The sequence below is a fragment of the Sebastes fasciatus genome, chromosome 2 (assembly GCF_043250625.1).
Source record: "Sebastes fasciatus isolate fSebFas1 chromosome 2, fSebFas1.pri, whole genome shotgun sequence".
Lineage (NCBI taxonomy): Eukaryota > Metazoa > Chordata > Actinopteri > Perciformes > Sebastidae > Sebastes > Sebastes fasciatus.
In genome coordinates, this window is record NC_133796.1 from 42,275,938 (window position 1) to 42,292,246 (window position 16,309).

At 42.4% G+C, this 16,309-nt stretch overlaps 1 protein-coding gene across 1 annotated transcript; it reads left to right on the plus strand.

Annotated features, from left to right (window-relative positions):
- Nucleotides 1-9,393: 9,393 nt before the first annotated feature.
- On the plus strand, nt 9,394-13,551 carry LOC141761099 (uncharacterized). The gene is made up of 3 exons (XM_074624344.1): nt 9,394-9,761; nt 10,733-10,932; nt 11,529-13,551. The coding sequence occupies exons 1-3, from the start codon at nt 9,651-9,653 to the stop codon at nt 12,271-12,273; spliced, it is 1,056 nt and encodes a 351-aa protein (XP_074480445.1). The 5' UTR covers nt 9,394-9,650; the 3' UTR covers nt 12,274-13,551.
- Nucleotides 13,552-16,309: the final 2,758 nt, after the last annotated feature.

Sequence of the window (16,309 nt, forward strand, 5' to 3'; positions counted from 1 at the left end):
GAATGACAACGGGCTGTGGGCTACTGATACATCGGTTGTGGATGCCAAACTTCCTCATCAGCTCATGGTGGCATGGTAGACAATCATAGAATTGAACTCCAAGTTTCTGTGAAATAGCACAGATTGGGTACATATATTTCATTGCATTTGATGATAAGGCGAGAGTGTTACTGTGCAAGGTGTATTGGCTCAACACTTATCTAGCATCAGCATCCTCCTGGTTACTGTATAGGTCTACAAAGCTTTTTCTACCTGTGACTGGCTGACCATCTTGACCTCTAACCATTTTCAAAGCCTCCTGCCAAAGAGGCAGAGATTCTCTGTGGTCCTGTATCATCTTTGCTCCCATTGCACTTTCTGTAGTTTGGAACATTTGCTTTTCCTGTAATAACATATGTAGGTGTTTTGAGTTGAACTGTGCCTCTTTGTTTTCTTTCAAGATCAATTATTTTATTGTTGGGGAATGGTTGTATCAAAGACTATAGCCACACCGTTGAAGCCCTCCTATCCTGTTAAAGGCCCTGACACCCCAAGCCGACAGTCAGCCGTCAGACAGTTTGGGGATGTCGCCAAGCGTCCGTTGACCTAGCTTTTTTTCAGTGTGTCCAGCACCCTTTTTTCTGCCCGTGTTGGAGGTTTTTCAGCCAATTCAGCGTGTTGAATCAGTGGTGGTGCTCGTCGGTGAGAGAAATCACTCTGATTGGCTGTTCAGCTTAAACAAATCAGTGCACGAGAAGGGAAATGGACGTGAGGAAAGCAAGCCGACGACTAAAGTCAAGAGAACAAACACTGAAGACTCTTCTGATTTTTCATCTTCATCTCATCTGATCATTCCAATATACGGATATTTTCACAGAAATATGAACATCTGGAATGAAGCTAAGTGGTGAGTGAGAGTGGTGTGAAAATGGTCGGCAGACGCTGCTTAGTTTCATGTGCGTATCATACTGGCTTGTATATCCACCGTCCTCGGTTCTCCTATTTCTCTTTTTGAATAATGAATACAGACTACCGCCGCCTGCTGGTTTGGAGAGTTAATTCCTCTCACACAGGCGCAGAACGGACGCGCTAACTGTAGTTTTTGCAGTGTGTTCAAATGCAACTTGTCGGCCAAGACAAAAACAACGTGAGGCAACGCAACAGTCTACCTCATCGCCGCTCGTTTTTTTATGTCAGCTTGGTGTATCTGGGCCTTAAGGCTGCATCTTTGTTTAGTACAGATCCCTGCAAAAGAAGGCTGCAATCTTCCTCCAGATGCTCTCACCTAGGTCGCTAAATGTCTGTGTGAGTTATGGAGACCCTGCAGAAGAGCAATGCCATCAATGACGTACGCAGATGGTTCCTCTGAATTCGGTATTCAGAGTTGGTTGTTTCTGAGAAGGTTGCAAAAGAGCTTTCATGGTTCCTGATGGGCTTCTGAACTCTTCTCATCAGTGTCAAAAAGGTATTTCATGTTATCCACTATGCTGTGGTTACTGACATCAGCCATCTTGTGAGGGGGACCCAGAAAATGAAAACACTGGGAAACTTTCATAGACATGAAAAAAATAATTTGTGACCAGCACACAAGATCACATGGACTCAAATGTGCTCTTCCAAAGTCATCTTGCTGTTTCCAAGCAGAGTGAGGTGTCCCTCCGTCTTTGTTTAATGACGATGGAAGCATCAAGAAAACAACAAAGGCTGACTTTGCTTAGACAATTGAGACTGTAGTTGAGGAAATACAGCAACTACTGAATTCAGAGGAACTACATGTATCTGCGTACATCATTGATGGCATGGTTCTTCTGCAGGGTCTCCACAACTCAGATTTTCAGACATTCAATGACCTAGAACACTGGTTCTCAAACTTTTTTCGCCAAGTACCATCTCAGAAAATATTTGGCTCTCAAAGTACCACCATTATGACCGATGTTAAAATAGAGTAGCGTAGGCAAGCGTATTCAGCAATGCACAGTTCACGCAGGAGGCAAATATATTTCTTATAAGAATATTACTTATTATTGACTTTTGGCAGCCACAGTCACGCTGTACAAAGGGGGAGCACTAGAACTGGCAATTAAACTCTTCCACACAACTCTCATACTATGCAAGGGGCAGCCTCTCACACTAAGCCTGCACCATACGAGGAACATCTGCGATGTCCGATAACACTGTTCAATATTGTGATAACGATATGACTTGCGATAAATAAACAAATACTGAAGTGTGCATATTAGCTATACATATACATATACTGTATTTAAAATATAACTAGGCTAAATGTTGTTTCTAGAGCAGCAACAGTAATGTTTACAACAGCAAAGCCACCAGATAAACTTTTCTCACTGGAAATCAAATCTAAAATGTTAATGAAATAAATCATATTCCTGACATGAAAATACTAAATGAAGTTTATAAAGACTGAAGAACACAGACATCAGTCAGTGTCAGTCCTTCCTCCTGTCTTCTGTCCTCCTGTCCTCTGTCCTCCTGTCCTCCTGTCCTCTGTCCTCTGTCCTCTGCTGCAGCTAACATTAGGGCTGATAGGGGGAAGAGGGGCTGCTTTGTTTCAGCCAGCTGATGAGTTTACTAGTAAGATGTGTGACAAACTAACCTAAACAGTCTGACTACACAGCCTACTGCAGCTTTAGTTTCAGTCTTGTGTAGCCGAGGGTTTATGATACTTTATGAAGATAATAAATTAATAACACAGAGGCTCAGTCTGCAGCACACCACCGAGCTGGTATGCGAGCTCTCTGTAGTTACCTTTAACAAATATTGCGATTTTAACAAATACTGCGATTTGAAAATTGCAGTAGGGCATATCGATACAATTTTGATAATCGTGCAGCCCTTCTCCATCTGGAAGGACAAAAGAGAACAGGACTTGCACTAGCCTTGATGAGCTGAGATGTAGTTTGGCATCCACAACCAATGAATCAGCAGCACAACATCCCCCGACTGAAGATGCTTTCAAGCAACATGTTCTGAGAGCAATGTATTCAATTCAAGGTATTTATATAGCATCAAATCATAACAGAAGTTATCTAAAGACACTTTTCATATAGATCAAATTCAGGTGAAATTCAATTTAAAGGTCTCATATTATGCTCATTTCCAGGTTCATAGATGTATTTTAATGTTGTACTAGAACATGTTTACATGCTGTAATGTTAAAAAAAAACTTTATTCTTCTCATACTGTCTGCCTCGGTCTGCCTGCTCAGAGACTCTGTCTGAGAGACCCTGATTTAGAGTCTGTCTCCTCCCACTCTGCTCTGATTGGTCAGTGTTTCTTGCTGTCTTGTCAATCAAACGTCCTCAGCACAGCGTCACTTTCTCCCCCTCCGTGCAGCAGCTCAGCTCTCCCTGCAGCTCTGACTGCAGGGAGAGCTGAGCACAGAGAGAGAAGCAGCCAGGAAGAGTTTCACATATAAACTACTTAAAAGTTTATTATAAAGAAACTTCACCCAGCGCACGTTACCACGAGCACGAGGAATCTGATCAGAAATCGGCGACAAATGAACAACATCTGCAGTCAAGACTCCAGGTTTTCCTGACGGTTTCTCTCCGGTAAATAATGCTATTTATAGCTCTGCTAGTTAGCTCAGTCTTTACGTTCTGCATCAACTCTGTAAACCATAAACATACACTCTGTTTTATGTTTGTCTTTACAGATCCATCTGTGAGAAATGACCGACAGAATCATCCCAGTGGAGGAGAAAACATTAGCAGTGAGCAGATGGGGGATACAGAGCTAACCCGTTAGCATGTAGCTACATGCTACCGCTATGAGACGGTGTGTAAACACAGTGAACATCAGGGTGGAAAATAGAAGATGTGAAACAGTAGTCAGTTCATTATTTCTGGTAAAAGACACCTGATAAACGTAGTGAAGTAATCAGAGTAATGGTATATTATTTACTGTCTCTGTGTTACCATGACTACAGGCCGGTTAACGTTACACTTACCGGAGCTTAGCTTGTCGTAGTTTACCGTAGCTCACCAGAGCTGAAAGACTTTATCCTGTACCATGTCAACATAACTGCAGGTGGTATTAAAAATGCTGTGTGTAATTAATCTTGTCATCTGTCTACTCAAATAAATAAAACTCCCCGGGATGAAGAGACAACGTCGGTCTCGAGCCCTGACGATATCTGCAGTGCTGTAGAAAAACGAGTACTGATGGCTTATGGCATCAACTTGGTACCAAAGTATGGGTTCTCGTGACATGCCTCCTGAGATGTAGTTGAGTAGAAGTATAAAGTTGTATAAAATGGAAATACTCAAGTAAAGTACAAATACCTCAAATTTGTACTTAAGTACAGTACTTATAGTAAATGTACTATGTTACTTTTCACCGCTAGATTTCATGGATGGAAACCAATGACTGGCTGGAAATTGTGAAAAACACATTGAAACATCAAAGCCAGTAGGTATAGTTTGGCAAATGTTGAGTAGGCCTACACATAATATGTTTTAAAGGACCTCAAACAAACAAACAGTCCAAATTTTGGTATGTTTAAAAAAGTTTTTCAACTATTAGAAAGTTATGAATAAAGATGATTGATCTAATGAGCCTCTGTCTTTCAGCAAACAAGTCCAAGTGCAGTTAGATACTCATTGGGTGACTGCCTCTAACAGGCTGCTGACACAGTAAAAAATCCTCTCTCTCTCACACGCATACATCATGACATCATGAAAATATTAGTGCTATAGTGCTAATGCTTTTCCCAAAACTTTGAGCACAAAACAAGCCGCCGTCTTCTGGTCAAACCCAGAGGCCAACTTTAAAGGTCACCTATTATGCAAAATGCACTTTTCCATGTCTTTTAAACATCAATATCTGTCCCCAGTGTGTCTACAGGCCACCATAGTATCATAAAAGACCATCCTCTCTCTTTTTCTCCTCCTCCGTTTGTCCGGAAATGGGTGCAGGAAAAAAATTCGCTTTTTTCCTTGTATTCTGACGTCATTTGAGAAATGCAAGCCATGTAAGGGTTTCCTGGTCGAACCAGAGAGAACCTTCAGTAGCTGACCCCGCCCCACAGCGCGTCACTGTCTCTCCTCCTCAACCGAACTTGAGCAAAGTAGCTCCTACTGTTAGTCTGCAAGAACCAGCAGAACAGTCTTCATGTACTCCCATCATCTAAATATAACATGTTCTTTCACAAAGGCTTTATGTAATTACACTGTTTAAACAGATGATATTTATATATTATATATATTTGATGTCATGCATGTAGCAGAGTACAGGTAGTAAATAGTGACTTGTAAGCAACACAACACATTTCTGTTTCACAGTCAAACTTTATTTGAGTAGACAGATGACAATATTAATTAAAGCTGCAAGCAGCGATGAACGGGCCCTCGCCCCTTGCGCGTCGGGGATGCTGGCGGGACGCCGACCGACGCGGCCGGGCACCGTGAAACCGAAACTCTGACGAGCGCCACGACGCCTGCCGCAAGGCTCTACGACAAGCGGTTCAAGAGTTATGAAGGGGTGCGTGGCTAATGTGTAGGGGGCGGGGATAACAACACCAACTTAACACGCACTCTCTGCTGAGCGATATAACACCTCCCACAAGACTCTACGACAAACGGATCATGAGTTATGAAAGGGGGCGTGGCTAATGTGTAGGGGGCGGGCATAACTTTCACCAATGAAACAGGCACTCTCTGCTGAGTGATATGACACCTCCCACAAGACTCTACTACAAACGGATCATGAGTTATGAAAGGGGGTGGGGCTAATGTGTAGGGGGCGGGCATAACCTTCACCAACGAAACAGGCACTCTCTGCTGAGTGATATGACACCTCCCACAAGACTCTACGACAAACGGTTCATGAGTTATGAAAGGGGGCGGGGCTAATGTGTAGGGGGCGTGGCTATGACTATATTTTTGCATTTACATATAATCAGGACTGGACCCTTATCATACCTGAGAAATTTGGGGCAGATCGAACTATGTACAGTTGAGTTAGGGTTAACCCACTCTCTGCTGAGTGATATGACACATCCCACAAGACTCTACTATAAACGGTTCATGAGATATGAAAGGGGGCGGGGCTAACGTCTTGGGGCGGGGCTATGAGTATATTTTTTCATATACATGTCTTCAGTACTGGACCACCATCATACCTGAGAGATTTGGGGCAGATCGGACTATGTACAGTTGAGTTACAATAACTGCCTGTTTCATGGCGAATGGCTCAAAATGGCCGCCACGCCACGGTCAGGTCGTTAAGTGAACACTCACCATTTTGATAACTTTTCATCCTCAAGGTCTTAAGATGGTCCTGACCAAATTTCAACTCGATCTGATCAAATCTGTAGGAGGAGTTCGTTAAAGTATACGGCCTACAAAAAACCCCCAGAAATGGGCGAAAAATGGGCAAAATCGCACATAAAATTCAATATGGCTGACTTCCTGTTGAGTTTTGGGCATATCTCCAAGAGGCTTTTTTGTTTCTCTCCACATCTTACATCTGTCTACGAAATTTTGTACTTGTAGGTGAAACCGGAGCGCGGATATCAATTTTTCCATTTCATGGCGAATGGCTCAAAATTGCCGCCACGCCATGGTCAGGTCGTTAAGTGAAAACTCACCATTTTAATAACTTTTCATCCTCAAGGCCTTAAGATGGTCCTGACCAAATTTCAACTCCGCCTTTGGTTCCTTTTGTTGCTATGGCTGTTTCCTAACAGAACATAGAATCAGAGAGCAGAGCTGCTTCCGGTCTGGAGAGCAGGAAGAGAGCTGTGGCTCACCTCCAGCAGCTTGTCAGCTTGGGTGAGGAGGTGAAGACGAAAGAGGAGGAACAAAGAAATTCCTCTGGTTTTGTTCTGTGTGATTTTCACACCTAGGTGCGAATGTTAGAGTGGCCAATGGAGATTGAGCTGAGCTTGGTCCACTGACCAATGGTAAGGATCCTGAGACAGTTCACTGTGTCTGCCACCCGAAATGGCAGGTCCCTACAATGTTGTGTGAAATAGTGCTAGCCGTTTGCTAATGAGGACATTCGTAGTGTAACCAACAGGGGCCTGCTAGGAAATAAGTTGTGAGTGTGCAGAATGTTGTCAGGGTTAATGTGTTTTGAAGATTATACAGGAAGCAGACATTTTATGTTTATTGCATGTTCATAGCGAACGTGAATGTTTATAGCGCGTCATTCAGCAGACGTATCGGCAGTATGTAGCCGCGCAATGCTATTATGCTGTGTTTCTGTGTTTCCAGAAAAAGAGTGTAATATATATTTTTTAAACTTATGCACGCCTGGAAGTCACTTTGTGTCAAAGTGTGCAACAAATATTGGAGGCACCGCTGGGATGATCAACGCCGTGCTCAGTGTGACAACGTGGATGGGGATTGCCTTTCACTGACGTCGACGGGAGAGCGCGTCATCGGGGGCGCAGCTACATCAAACACAATGGATCTGGAGGAGCTGGCTGAGACCGTGTCTCAGAGACTATGGCTTTTGCAGCTGGATCAGCTCAAAGAGGTGTGTGATGCAGCTGAAATCCTGAGGGGAAATGTCACAACAAGGCGAGCATTGATCAGACAAATTACAGAATCCATGGACGATGTGATTAATGATGAAGAGGAGGACGTTGCAAGGCATCATCTAAAAAAACTGCTGAAATTAGTTGAGCAAATCATAGAAAAGACTGGAAATGCTCATAGTGAAGAAAACACAGAGAGCATAGCACAAGATAGCCAGAAAACGGCTGAAGAAATGAGTTTAGAGGAGAAATACAGCTCCAGCTAAATAGTCAAGCGCTGCAGGATGAAGTTAGGAGACTGAGTGAAAGAGTGAACAGTGCATCTCCAAGCCAAGTTTCAGCTCCACAGAGTGTGTTGCCTCCATCTGTGAACAGGCTTCCAGAAGTGACAATAAGGAGAGAATTCAAGATCTGTGGTCAGATAGGGGAAAAGGGACAGAAGGACAGACTGTCATACACAAACCTGATGCATCAGATGGACAAAGGCCTGAGTAAAGGACACAGTGAGGCTGAAGTCATGGAGGCTGTGGTCAAGTCAATCAGTCCAGGTTTGAGTCTTCGTGATATGCTTGAGATAAAAAGTGACCTTACCCTCCCCCCAGCTAAAGGTCATATTAAAGGGACACTTCAAAGAAGACAATTCTACACATCTATATCACAGACTAGGAAATATAACACAAGACAGTCGTGAGTCTCCTTAAAACTTCCTCTTTAGGGCAATTGAGTTAAAGGAAAGGCTGTTACTTGCTTCAAGAGAAGTAGAGCCAGATGAACAGTACAGTTCCGAGCTCATCCAGAAGAAATTCTTGAGGTCAGTTAGTACTGGGCTGTTAAGTGACCATATCAAGTTTCAGTTTAAGCCTTATCTCGATGATCAGAGGGTGACAGATGAAATACTCATCGACAGCATGAATGAAGCTGCTAGTGTTGAATCAGAAAGACAATCCAAGCAAAGGAAGAACACAAGCAGCAAAGTCCCAAAAGTAAATGAACTACAGACAGAACGGATCGACGAACCGTGCCCGTGTACGGTACGGAGCGTTCACACTAATCAATCGAACTGGATTTTGGGGACAAGTGGACTCGGATCCGGGTCCAGTTCCCTGATGTGAAAGCAGACTTATTTACATATAAAGACTGAAAGTGTTTCTAAAAATGAGCCGCAAACTGAACCAGTCTGACTGTAAACTGATCTCACCAGGAAATGGACACAATAATTAACAATGTGTGTGCGTGTAGATGTGTAATTAGTGTTTAGGTGTGTGTTGTTGCGTGCCATTTTTGGTATGATGTTCTTCAGAACAGAACTGGTTGAACCATATTTACCAGAAACAAAAAAGACTTTCTGTTCCAGCACGTCATTCATGATTGTCATCACACCTTCACACATTCACTCAGCTGCTAAACTTCACATTAAATGAGGTGTTTTCTGAATGTAGTTTGGTCTGATGCTTCCGTGTTGGCAGTCTGCTGAAACATCGTGGTTAACGTGAGACGCATTCCTGTCCTGATTGGACCAGTCTGACCACATTCCAGAACAGTTAACAATAAACCTTCAGACTGACGGAAACCACCTGGACCTGGACCTGGTCCAAGACCTGGTGCTGGACCTGGTCCAAGACCTGGTCCTGGACCTGAGTTTCCTTAAACATGTGATCAGTCTAACATATTAAAATATGACACATTTATGTTGGAAATGTGATGAATGGTGGTAATAATATTTTCAATTGATGATTTACATGTGATCTAATTTATTCTGGGTTTAGACTAGATTTAGTTGCCCCAAATTTCTCAGTTATGATGAGGGTCCAGTCCTGAGGACATGTACATGCAATTCATAGTTTTCAGACACGTGACACCAGCCGCTAACTGGAGGGCAAAACAATGGACCAAGATGGCGGCTCACAGTGAATTATCCGTAGCAGGGAAGCACAAGCCTGTACACTTTCCATCTGTTCAAAGCCACGAATATTTAGATCATCTATCAACATCAGAAAAACGAAGATACGAGCACAAACTACAGGTTTTGGGGACCTGCGATCCATATACAGCACCCGCCGCAGTATTTATTTCACTAAAAACAGCGAAGTCGCTGCCAGAACTCCACTTTGGCGATGTTTACATTTATCTTGTGGAGACTCCCTCACCTTACACGGTCGCCAGGATGAAAGCCTACAAAAGTACGGACAGTTACATGTATTTTCGATCTGGATGGGTCAATAATGCTGCCGTTTGGGAGGTGAAGGACAAGAAATTCTTCATTGTCAAAGCAAAGGTGAGTTAACTAAAGTTAATTTTAGCTAGCTATTTGACGTTGATTCGTGTGTGGTTAGTTTCAGGGTCACTGTAGTCAGCGTTGGTAGGACAGTAGTGACAGGCAGTATTCATTTGGTATGGTTAACACAGTGTCTAATGACATATAAATCTATTGAAAACTTCTTTTTTCGATGTCAGGTAAACCATTCCTACAGATTAAATGAGCCGCCACTGACAGCCTGGGTTGTTGTGGAGGAGGAGGGACTGGTGCGATTTGGCCACTGCACCTGTATGGCAGGTTTAGGAGAGGTGTGTTCACATGTGGGTGCCATACTCTACGCTTTGCTAGCAGCTGTTAACAAACTGAGTGGCACTGCATGCACAGATGAAGCCTGTGCCTGGAATGAGCCTAGTATGGCAGCCGTAAGGACAGTAGGGTATGCACCAGGGAGCCAGATAGCTTTCACAAAGGCCCAGAGAAAGAGATCTGCTGATGGTTGCGGTGACCTTCCCCCTGCCAAGATTCCACCTCCAACCACAGATGAATGCACAGCATTGTACAATATGCTACGTGTATCAGAAGACACTGAAAGGGAACCTGTCAAAAGCTCCATTTTGTCTGTTGTCCCTGGCCATGCAAAGAGGTACATTCCTCGGGCAGTGCAGCTGAACATCCCTGCATCCCTAAACAAGATGTACAAGCCCCAGTACAGGTCGCTGTCACACCAAGAACTGCAGGCAAAGAGTGAAGAGATCTTTACAGAGTTGAGCATAACAGAAGAACAGGTCAGTCAGTAAATATGGTTGAAAACGTGCATATCAGGAATATCACAGGGACAAGTAAATAGGATAGCTGAAGTTCAGAAAATTTTTTTTTCCACAGAATTCATTAAAGTTGTCTTTTTCACATTTTCCTTCAATAAGATTTAATTAATCACTGTTTTGTTTTGTCACATATCACAAACTTAAATCAACCTTATTCAATTTTAGTGCCGTGTCATACAAAAGGAGACAAGACTACAATCAAAATGTGCCATGTGGTTTGACCAGAAGGCAGGAAGTGTGACTGCGTCAAACATCCGAGCAGCCTGCCACACGGACCCAGACAAACCAGCTGTCTCCTTGCTGAAGAAGCTGTGCTATCCTGTGGCCTTCAAGGACCCAAACAACAACACACCACATTCTCTCAGGTATTCATATCTACTTTTCACTCAATGAAAGCTTCACACAAAAATGTAATAATCAGAATTCCCAAATATAACAAAACCATAAGAGTGACAGGGAGGGTAAGCATGGCAATGCGCACAAAAGTTTTTGAATACAGCCTTAAAACACTCTTCTTTCACAGCATTCAGGCTTTTACAAAAACACTTCTTAAATCTACTGTACATGCAGACCACTAGCACAGCAACATGTTTCGAGTTGCACACTTTTCAGGCAGCAATCTTTGGTGCCTGAAAAAGAGTTGCCTCCTGAAAAGAGTGCAGCTCAAAACAAACTGCCATGCAAGTGGTTAGCATGTGAGTTTCAGACAAACAGGCTGTGAAAGGATGAGTGTTTTAAAGCTATATTAAAAACTTTTCTCCCCATTACTTTTGTAATTTACATCCACTTATCATCTTGCTGGTAATATACAAATGATCAAGATAAATAACACATCTGCAAATAAAGATGTTATTTGGACTTCTGAAAGTAATGTTACTGTGATATAAGTGTACATTGTTATGGTAATAATTTCTTACTGTCATTTTATATTTAAGGTGTACATAATTTTTTCTGTTTTTAGGTGGGGCATTGAACACGAGAGAAAAGTAGTTGAGGAGTACACCAAGATGATGGAAAAGTTCCACACCAATCTCACTGTCAAGAAGGCAGGGCTGGTCATCAACCCCCAGTACCCATGGTTAGGGGCATCCCCAGATGGCATACTAACATGTGACTGCCATGAGATGGGTGTGTTGGAGGTAAAGGCACCCAGCAGCCTTCAGAATAGCACTTTGATGGAGAAATGCAAAGAGGACAGCATGTTTTGTCTCCAAGAGGTTGAGGGGAAGCTTTCATTGAAGAGGGACCATCAGTACTTTTGTCAGGTGCAGACTCAAATTCACCTGACACAGGCAAGCTACTGCGATTTTGCTGTCTGGGGACCAGGGAAAGAAGGCAAAGGGGAAATCCACATTGAGAGAATACTGCCTGACACTGACTTTTTTGACACCATGTGTGAAAAGGTTCACATTTTTGTACAGAAATGTGTCATTCCAGAGTTAGTAGCAAAAGTGTTTACAGCTCCTGTTCTACCAACATCCCATGATACCAGCAAACCATCTGAAAGCAAGGGCTGTTACTGTGGGCTGCCTGTCCTGCAGAATGAAGATAGACTTGAGTGTAAATCAGGGATTTGTAAAAGACAGTATATCCACAGAAGTTGTTTAAAACTTGACACCTCGCATTCAAAAATGTCAAGTTGGAAATGCAGTGACTGTAAGCGGGAAATAGCTAAACAAAAGAAGGATAACAGGAAAAAAACTTAACAGAATAGAAGTTTAAAGTGTTTTATTTAACACAGACCACATACTTTGAGGCATATGTACATGCATAGTTTTTGTACAGAGATGCATATAGTTATGAAAGAGAAATGTGTCTTAAAAACCCAGTTGAACCACTAATAACACAAACAAGTTTTGTTATATAGACTGGAGTGTCTCTCTGTGGCACATATGCTTGTGTCATGACAACATACAGTAAAAAAAAAACATACTTGTGTAATAACATACGGTAAAAAATGTTACACTTAAAGTGACTGTTTGTAAGAATCAGAATTGCTTGTTAACAGCGACACCTGTGGCCGTTAAGTCAATGAAAGTCAGCGTCCTGTTGCTCGCGCTTGTGCTTGCTGTAAATAGACATGAAAGAGCATCGCTCAAAAGAGTGAGGCGACACACGTCAGCTAAAACCACAATATCACTCTATATTTCAGCTGCGTGGCAGTAATGTTAGCTGACCACCCGGCACCCGGTGAGAGACGATAACATGTGTTCGTAAATTTAAAAAAAACGCAGGAAGTCCAAGATTGCTGACTTCCTGTTTGCCGAAAAAATCTCAAAAATATTTAATCCGGGTATGTGGATGTGAGCAATGACATACTTGAATTTCGTGACGATTGAAGAAACTTTTTTCATGAAGTCAAAACTGCAGCTACTGGTGACAAAGTTAAGAGCGAAAAACAACAACGTTACTGGGTGAGCGATCTAATCGACGTGAACGTCAGAGTTTGGGTGTGTCCCATTTTCACGCATGGGAAAAGATGCTGTAAAGACAAACTTATTGTCTGTGTTATTTATTGGTTTTGATGTGAATTATTCACACTCTACGGTGTTGACTCCATTAAGTCAGAAAGATTAGTGACATGGTTTGATTTGATTAAAACCTGATTCTATTGAGCAGGTTCCTCAGGCACGGCTCAACAATAAGAATTGCTCACATGCAAGTATAATGCCACATTGGGCTCGTAAATCTAACAACTTCCTGTTTCCTTTAGGTGGCGCTATGACTATCACTCATAATTGAACGTATACGTCTTGATGCTGGGACTCTTATAAAACATGTCAAATTTGGGGAAGATTGGACAATGTATAGTCAATTTACAACAACTTCCTGTTTCCTGTAGGGGGCGCTATGAGTTTCACTCATAATGGCACGTATATGTCTTCAGGCCGGGACTCTTATCCAGCTTGTGAAATTTGGGGCAGTTCGGACTATGTAATGTCAAGTTACAACAGCTTCCTGTGTCATGGCGAAACATCAAAATTCAACGCGCCGCCACAAGAACGCCGTTTCACGAAAACACAAAAGCTTCGCAATTTAGCATCCTGAAGGTGTTGAGATTCTGCTGCCCGACTTTGAGATGGACCGTTTGAATCCTCTAAGAGGAGTATCGCAAAGTTCCATACCAAAAAAGTGACAAAATGGCGTCTTCTCACATGACGTATGACATCATCGTTCGAGCGATCAAAAATTTCTTTGCAATTTATCATCATAGTGGTGGGAGGGTTATACCACCCAAATTTGACGCGGATCCGATAAACTCTCTAGGAGGAGTTCGTAAAAGTATGCATTAAATACATGAAAAACGCACAAAATCCTAGATGGCCGACTTCCGGTTGGGCGGAGCTAATGAAACCCGATGAAGAATATGTCCGAAATAATGAGTGGGATAGGCATACAAAATTTCATGAATATCGGATACATTTTGTCCAAACGATGGCCTTCCACGCGTTAGGGGGCGCTATAGAGCCCGCTTAAGATAATGAACCAAATCGCTGTACATTCACGTAAAGTTCACAGGTGTCCATGTTTTTGCCAACTTTCATGAGTTTTCGAGTATACCAAGGGCGTCAAAGGCATGTTCAAAGGATAAAAGACATAGGCGCTAGAGAGCCAACATGCCACGCCCAAGCAAAATTTCACCACTAAATCAAAGTAATTATTAGTTTGGATGTGCGTGTAAAGTTTCATGAGTTTTTGTGCATCCTAAAGTCCTCAAACATGTGTTTGTAAATTTAAAAAAAACGCAGGAAGTCCAAGATCGCTGACTTCCTGTTTGCCGAAAAAATCTCAAAAATATTTAATCCAGGTATGAGCATGTGAGCAATGACATACTTGAATTTCGTGAAGATCGAAGAAACTTTCTCTGAAAAACTGCCTACATTAGGGGGCGCTATCTCGCCCCCTGGAGACACCCGAGCCCAATCACTCCAGAACATTGAATTTCCCACCAGTTCTGACGCATATTCCACTTTTGGTGAGTTTTTGGGGATGGGAAAGGTCCCAAAAAGGCGATCTCCCGGCAGAAAAAGAATAATCCTTAGAAAAACAATAGGTTTCCTTGCACTTCGTGCCAGGACACCGTTGGGGTCCTGGCACTTTCGTGCTCGGGCCCTAATTATTCACAGCATTTGTAATCATCTCACCTGTTAGTTATGTTAACATGGTACAGGAGAAAGTCTTCAGCTCTGGTAAACTACAGTAAGCTAAGCTCCGGTGGTCTGTAGTCATGGTAACACAGAGACAGCTACTACTGTAAATAATATACCATTACTCTGATCTTCCATACATTTATCTTTTAGCAGAAATAATGAACTGACTACTGTTTCACATCTTCTATTTTCCACCCTGATGGTCGCTGTGTTTACACACCGTGTCATAGCGGTAGCATGTAGCTAACCCGTTAGCATGTAGCTACATGCTAACGGGTTAGCTACATGCTAACGGGTTAGCTCTGTATCTCCATGTAAACAGAGCTAACCCGTTAGCATGTAGCTACATGCTAACGGGTTAGCTCTGTATCTCCCATCTGCCCACAGCTGTCTGCTCTCAGCTGTCTGCTCTTCTCTCGGATGATTCTGTCGGTCATTTCTCACAGATGGATCTGTAAAGACAGACGTAAAACAGAGTGTATGTTTACGGTTTACAGAGTTGATGCATGAGGTAAACACAGAGCTAACTAACAGAGATATAAATAGTATTATTTACCTGAGAGAAACCGTCAGGAAAACCTGGAATCTGGACCGCAGATGTTCATCATGTGTCACCGATTTCTGATCAGATTCCTCCGGTAACGTGCGCTGGGTGAAGTTTCTGGTTTATAAACTTTAAAGTGGTTTATAAGCTCTATTCTAGCTCCTCTCTCTCCACTCCTCTCTCTCCCTGCTCTCAGGCCGCGAGGGGGGTGGGGAGGGTGACGCTGTGTTGTTGAGGACGTTTGATTGACAGAAAACGCTGACCAATCAGAGCAGAGTGGGAGGAGACAGAGGCTACAGACACAGAAATCAGCACTTTTGGAAATGGGCTGAAACAGAGGTTATAGAGACATGCTGGAATGCATGATCTGATTGTTTTTTTGAAAAAAAAACTTCAGAGACATGGTTTGGAGGTGTCTGAGACCTATAATAACTAGTTTAAATGGAGTATAATATGTGACCTTTAAAGTGATCTGATGAATCATGAAATCTGAACCCTGACCCTTTCAACTGGCTCATAAACAGTAGGTGGACTTTGTGGTTATATTGTCAGCAGCACACCAGCTGCAGCTGTTGATTCATTTGTTAAGGAGTTACATTTTAGTCTAAATCTCTTATTTTATTCCATTTTTAATAGTATTTAGAGATTTGGTGCAGAGAAATAAAAAAAGATCTGCGTTAAGGGGAGGTTAACATGGATTAGAAATTAAGCTGAAAATTGACTAAGTAGTTAAAGGAGCTGACTCATTCTTGCCTTGACATTTGGAAAAGTTGATGTCAGAGTTTTGTTGTTTTGTTTGTTGATGTAGGCAGATAGACACTAGTCATCTAACAGAGAACTGTTCATCCACAACCCTCAGACTGGATCACTCTCAAACATCTCATTTCATTAAATTAAATTGTTATTTTTAAAGTTTGGATTATTATCTAAGATATACATTTCAAAATTAGAAAAGTACGCCGTTAAAACAACCAAAGAGCTAATAGAACAATGGGCAAGCGTCAGGGAGAAGAAAACACAGAATTTGTCAAAAAAGAAGCCTATTAA

What these genes read in the sequence shown, in the direction of transcription:
- LOC141761099 (XM_074624344.1), top strand. Translation starts at nt 9,651, where the DNA reads ATGAAAGCCTACAAAAGTACGGACAGTTACATGTATTTTCGATCTGGA. An exon ending in TCTTCATTGTCAAAGCAAAG is followed by an intron (nt 9,762 to 10,732) that starts GTGAGTTAACTA and finishes ATTCAATTTTAG; the next exon opens with TGCCGTGTCATACAAAAGGA. An exon ending in AACACACCACATTCTCTCAG is followed by an intron (nt 10,933 to 11,528) that starts GTATTCATATCT and finishes TTCTGTTTTTAG; the next exon opens with GTGGGGCATTGAACACGAGA.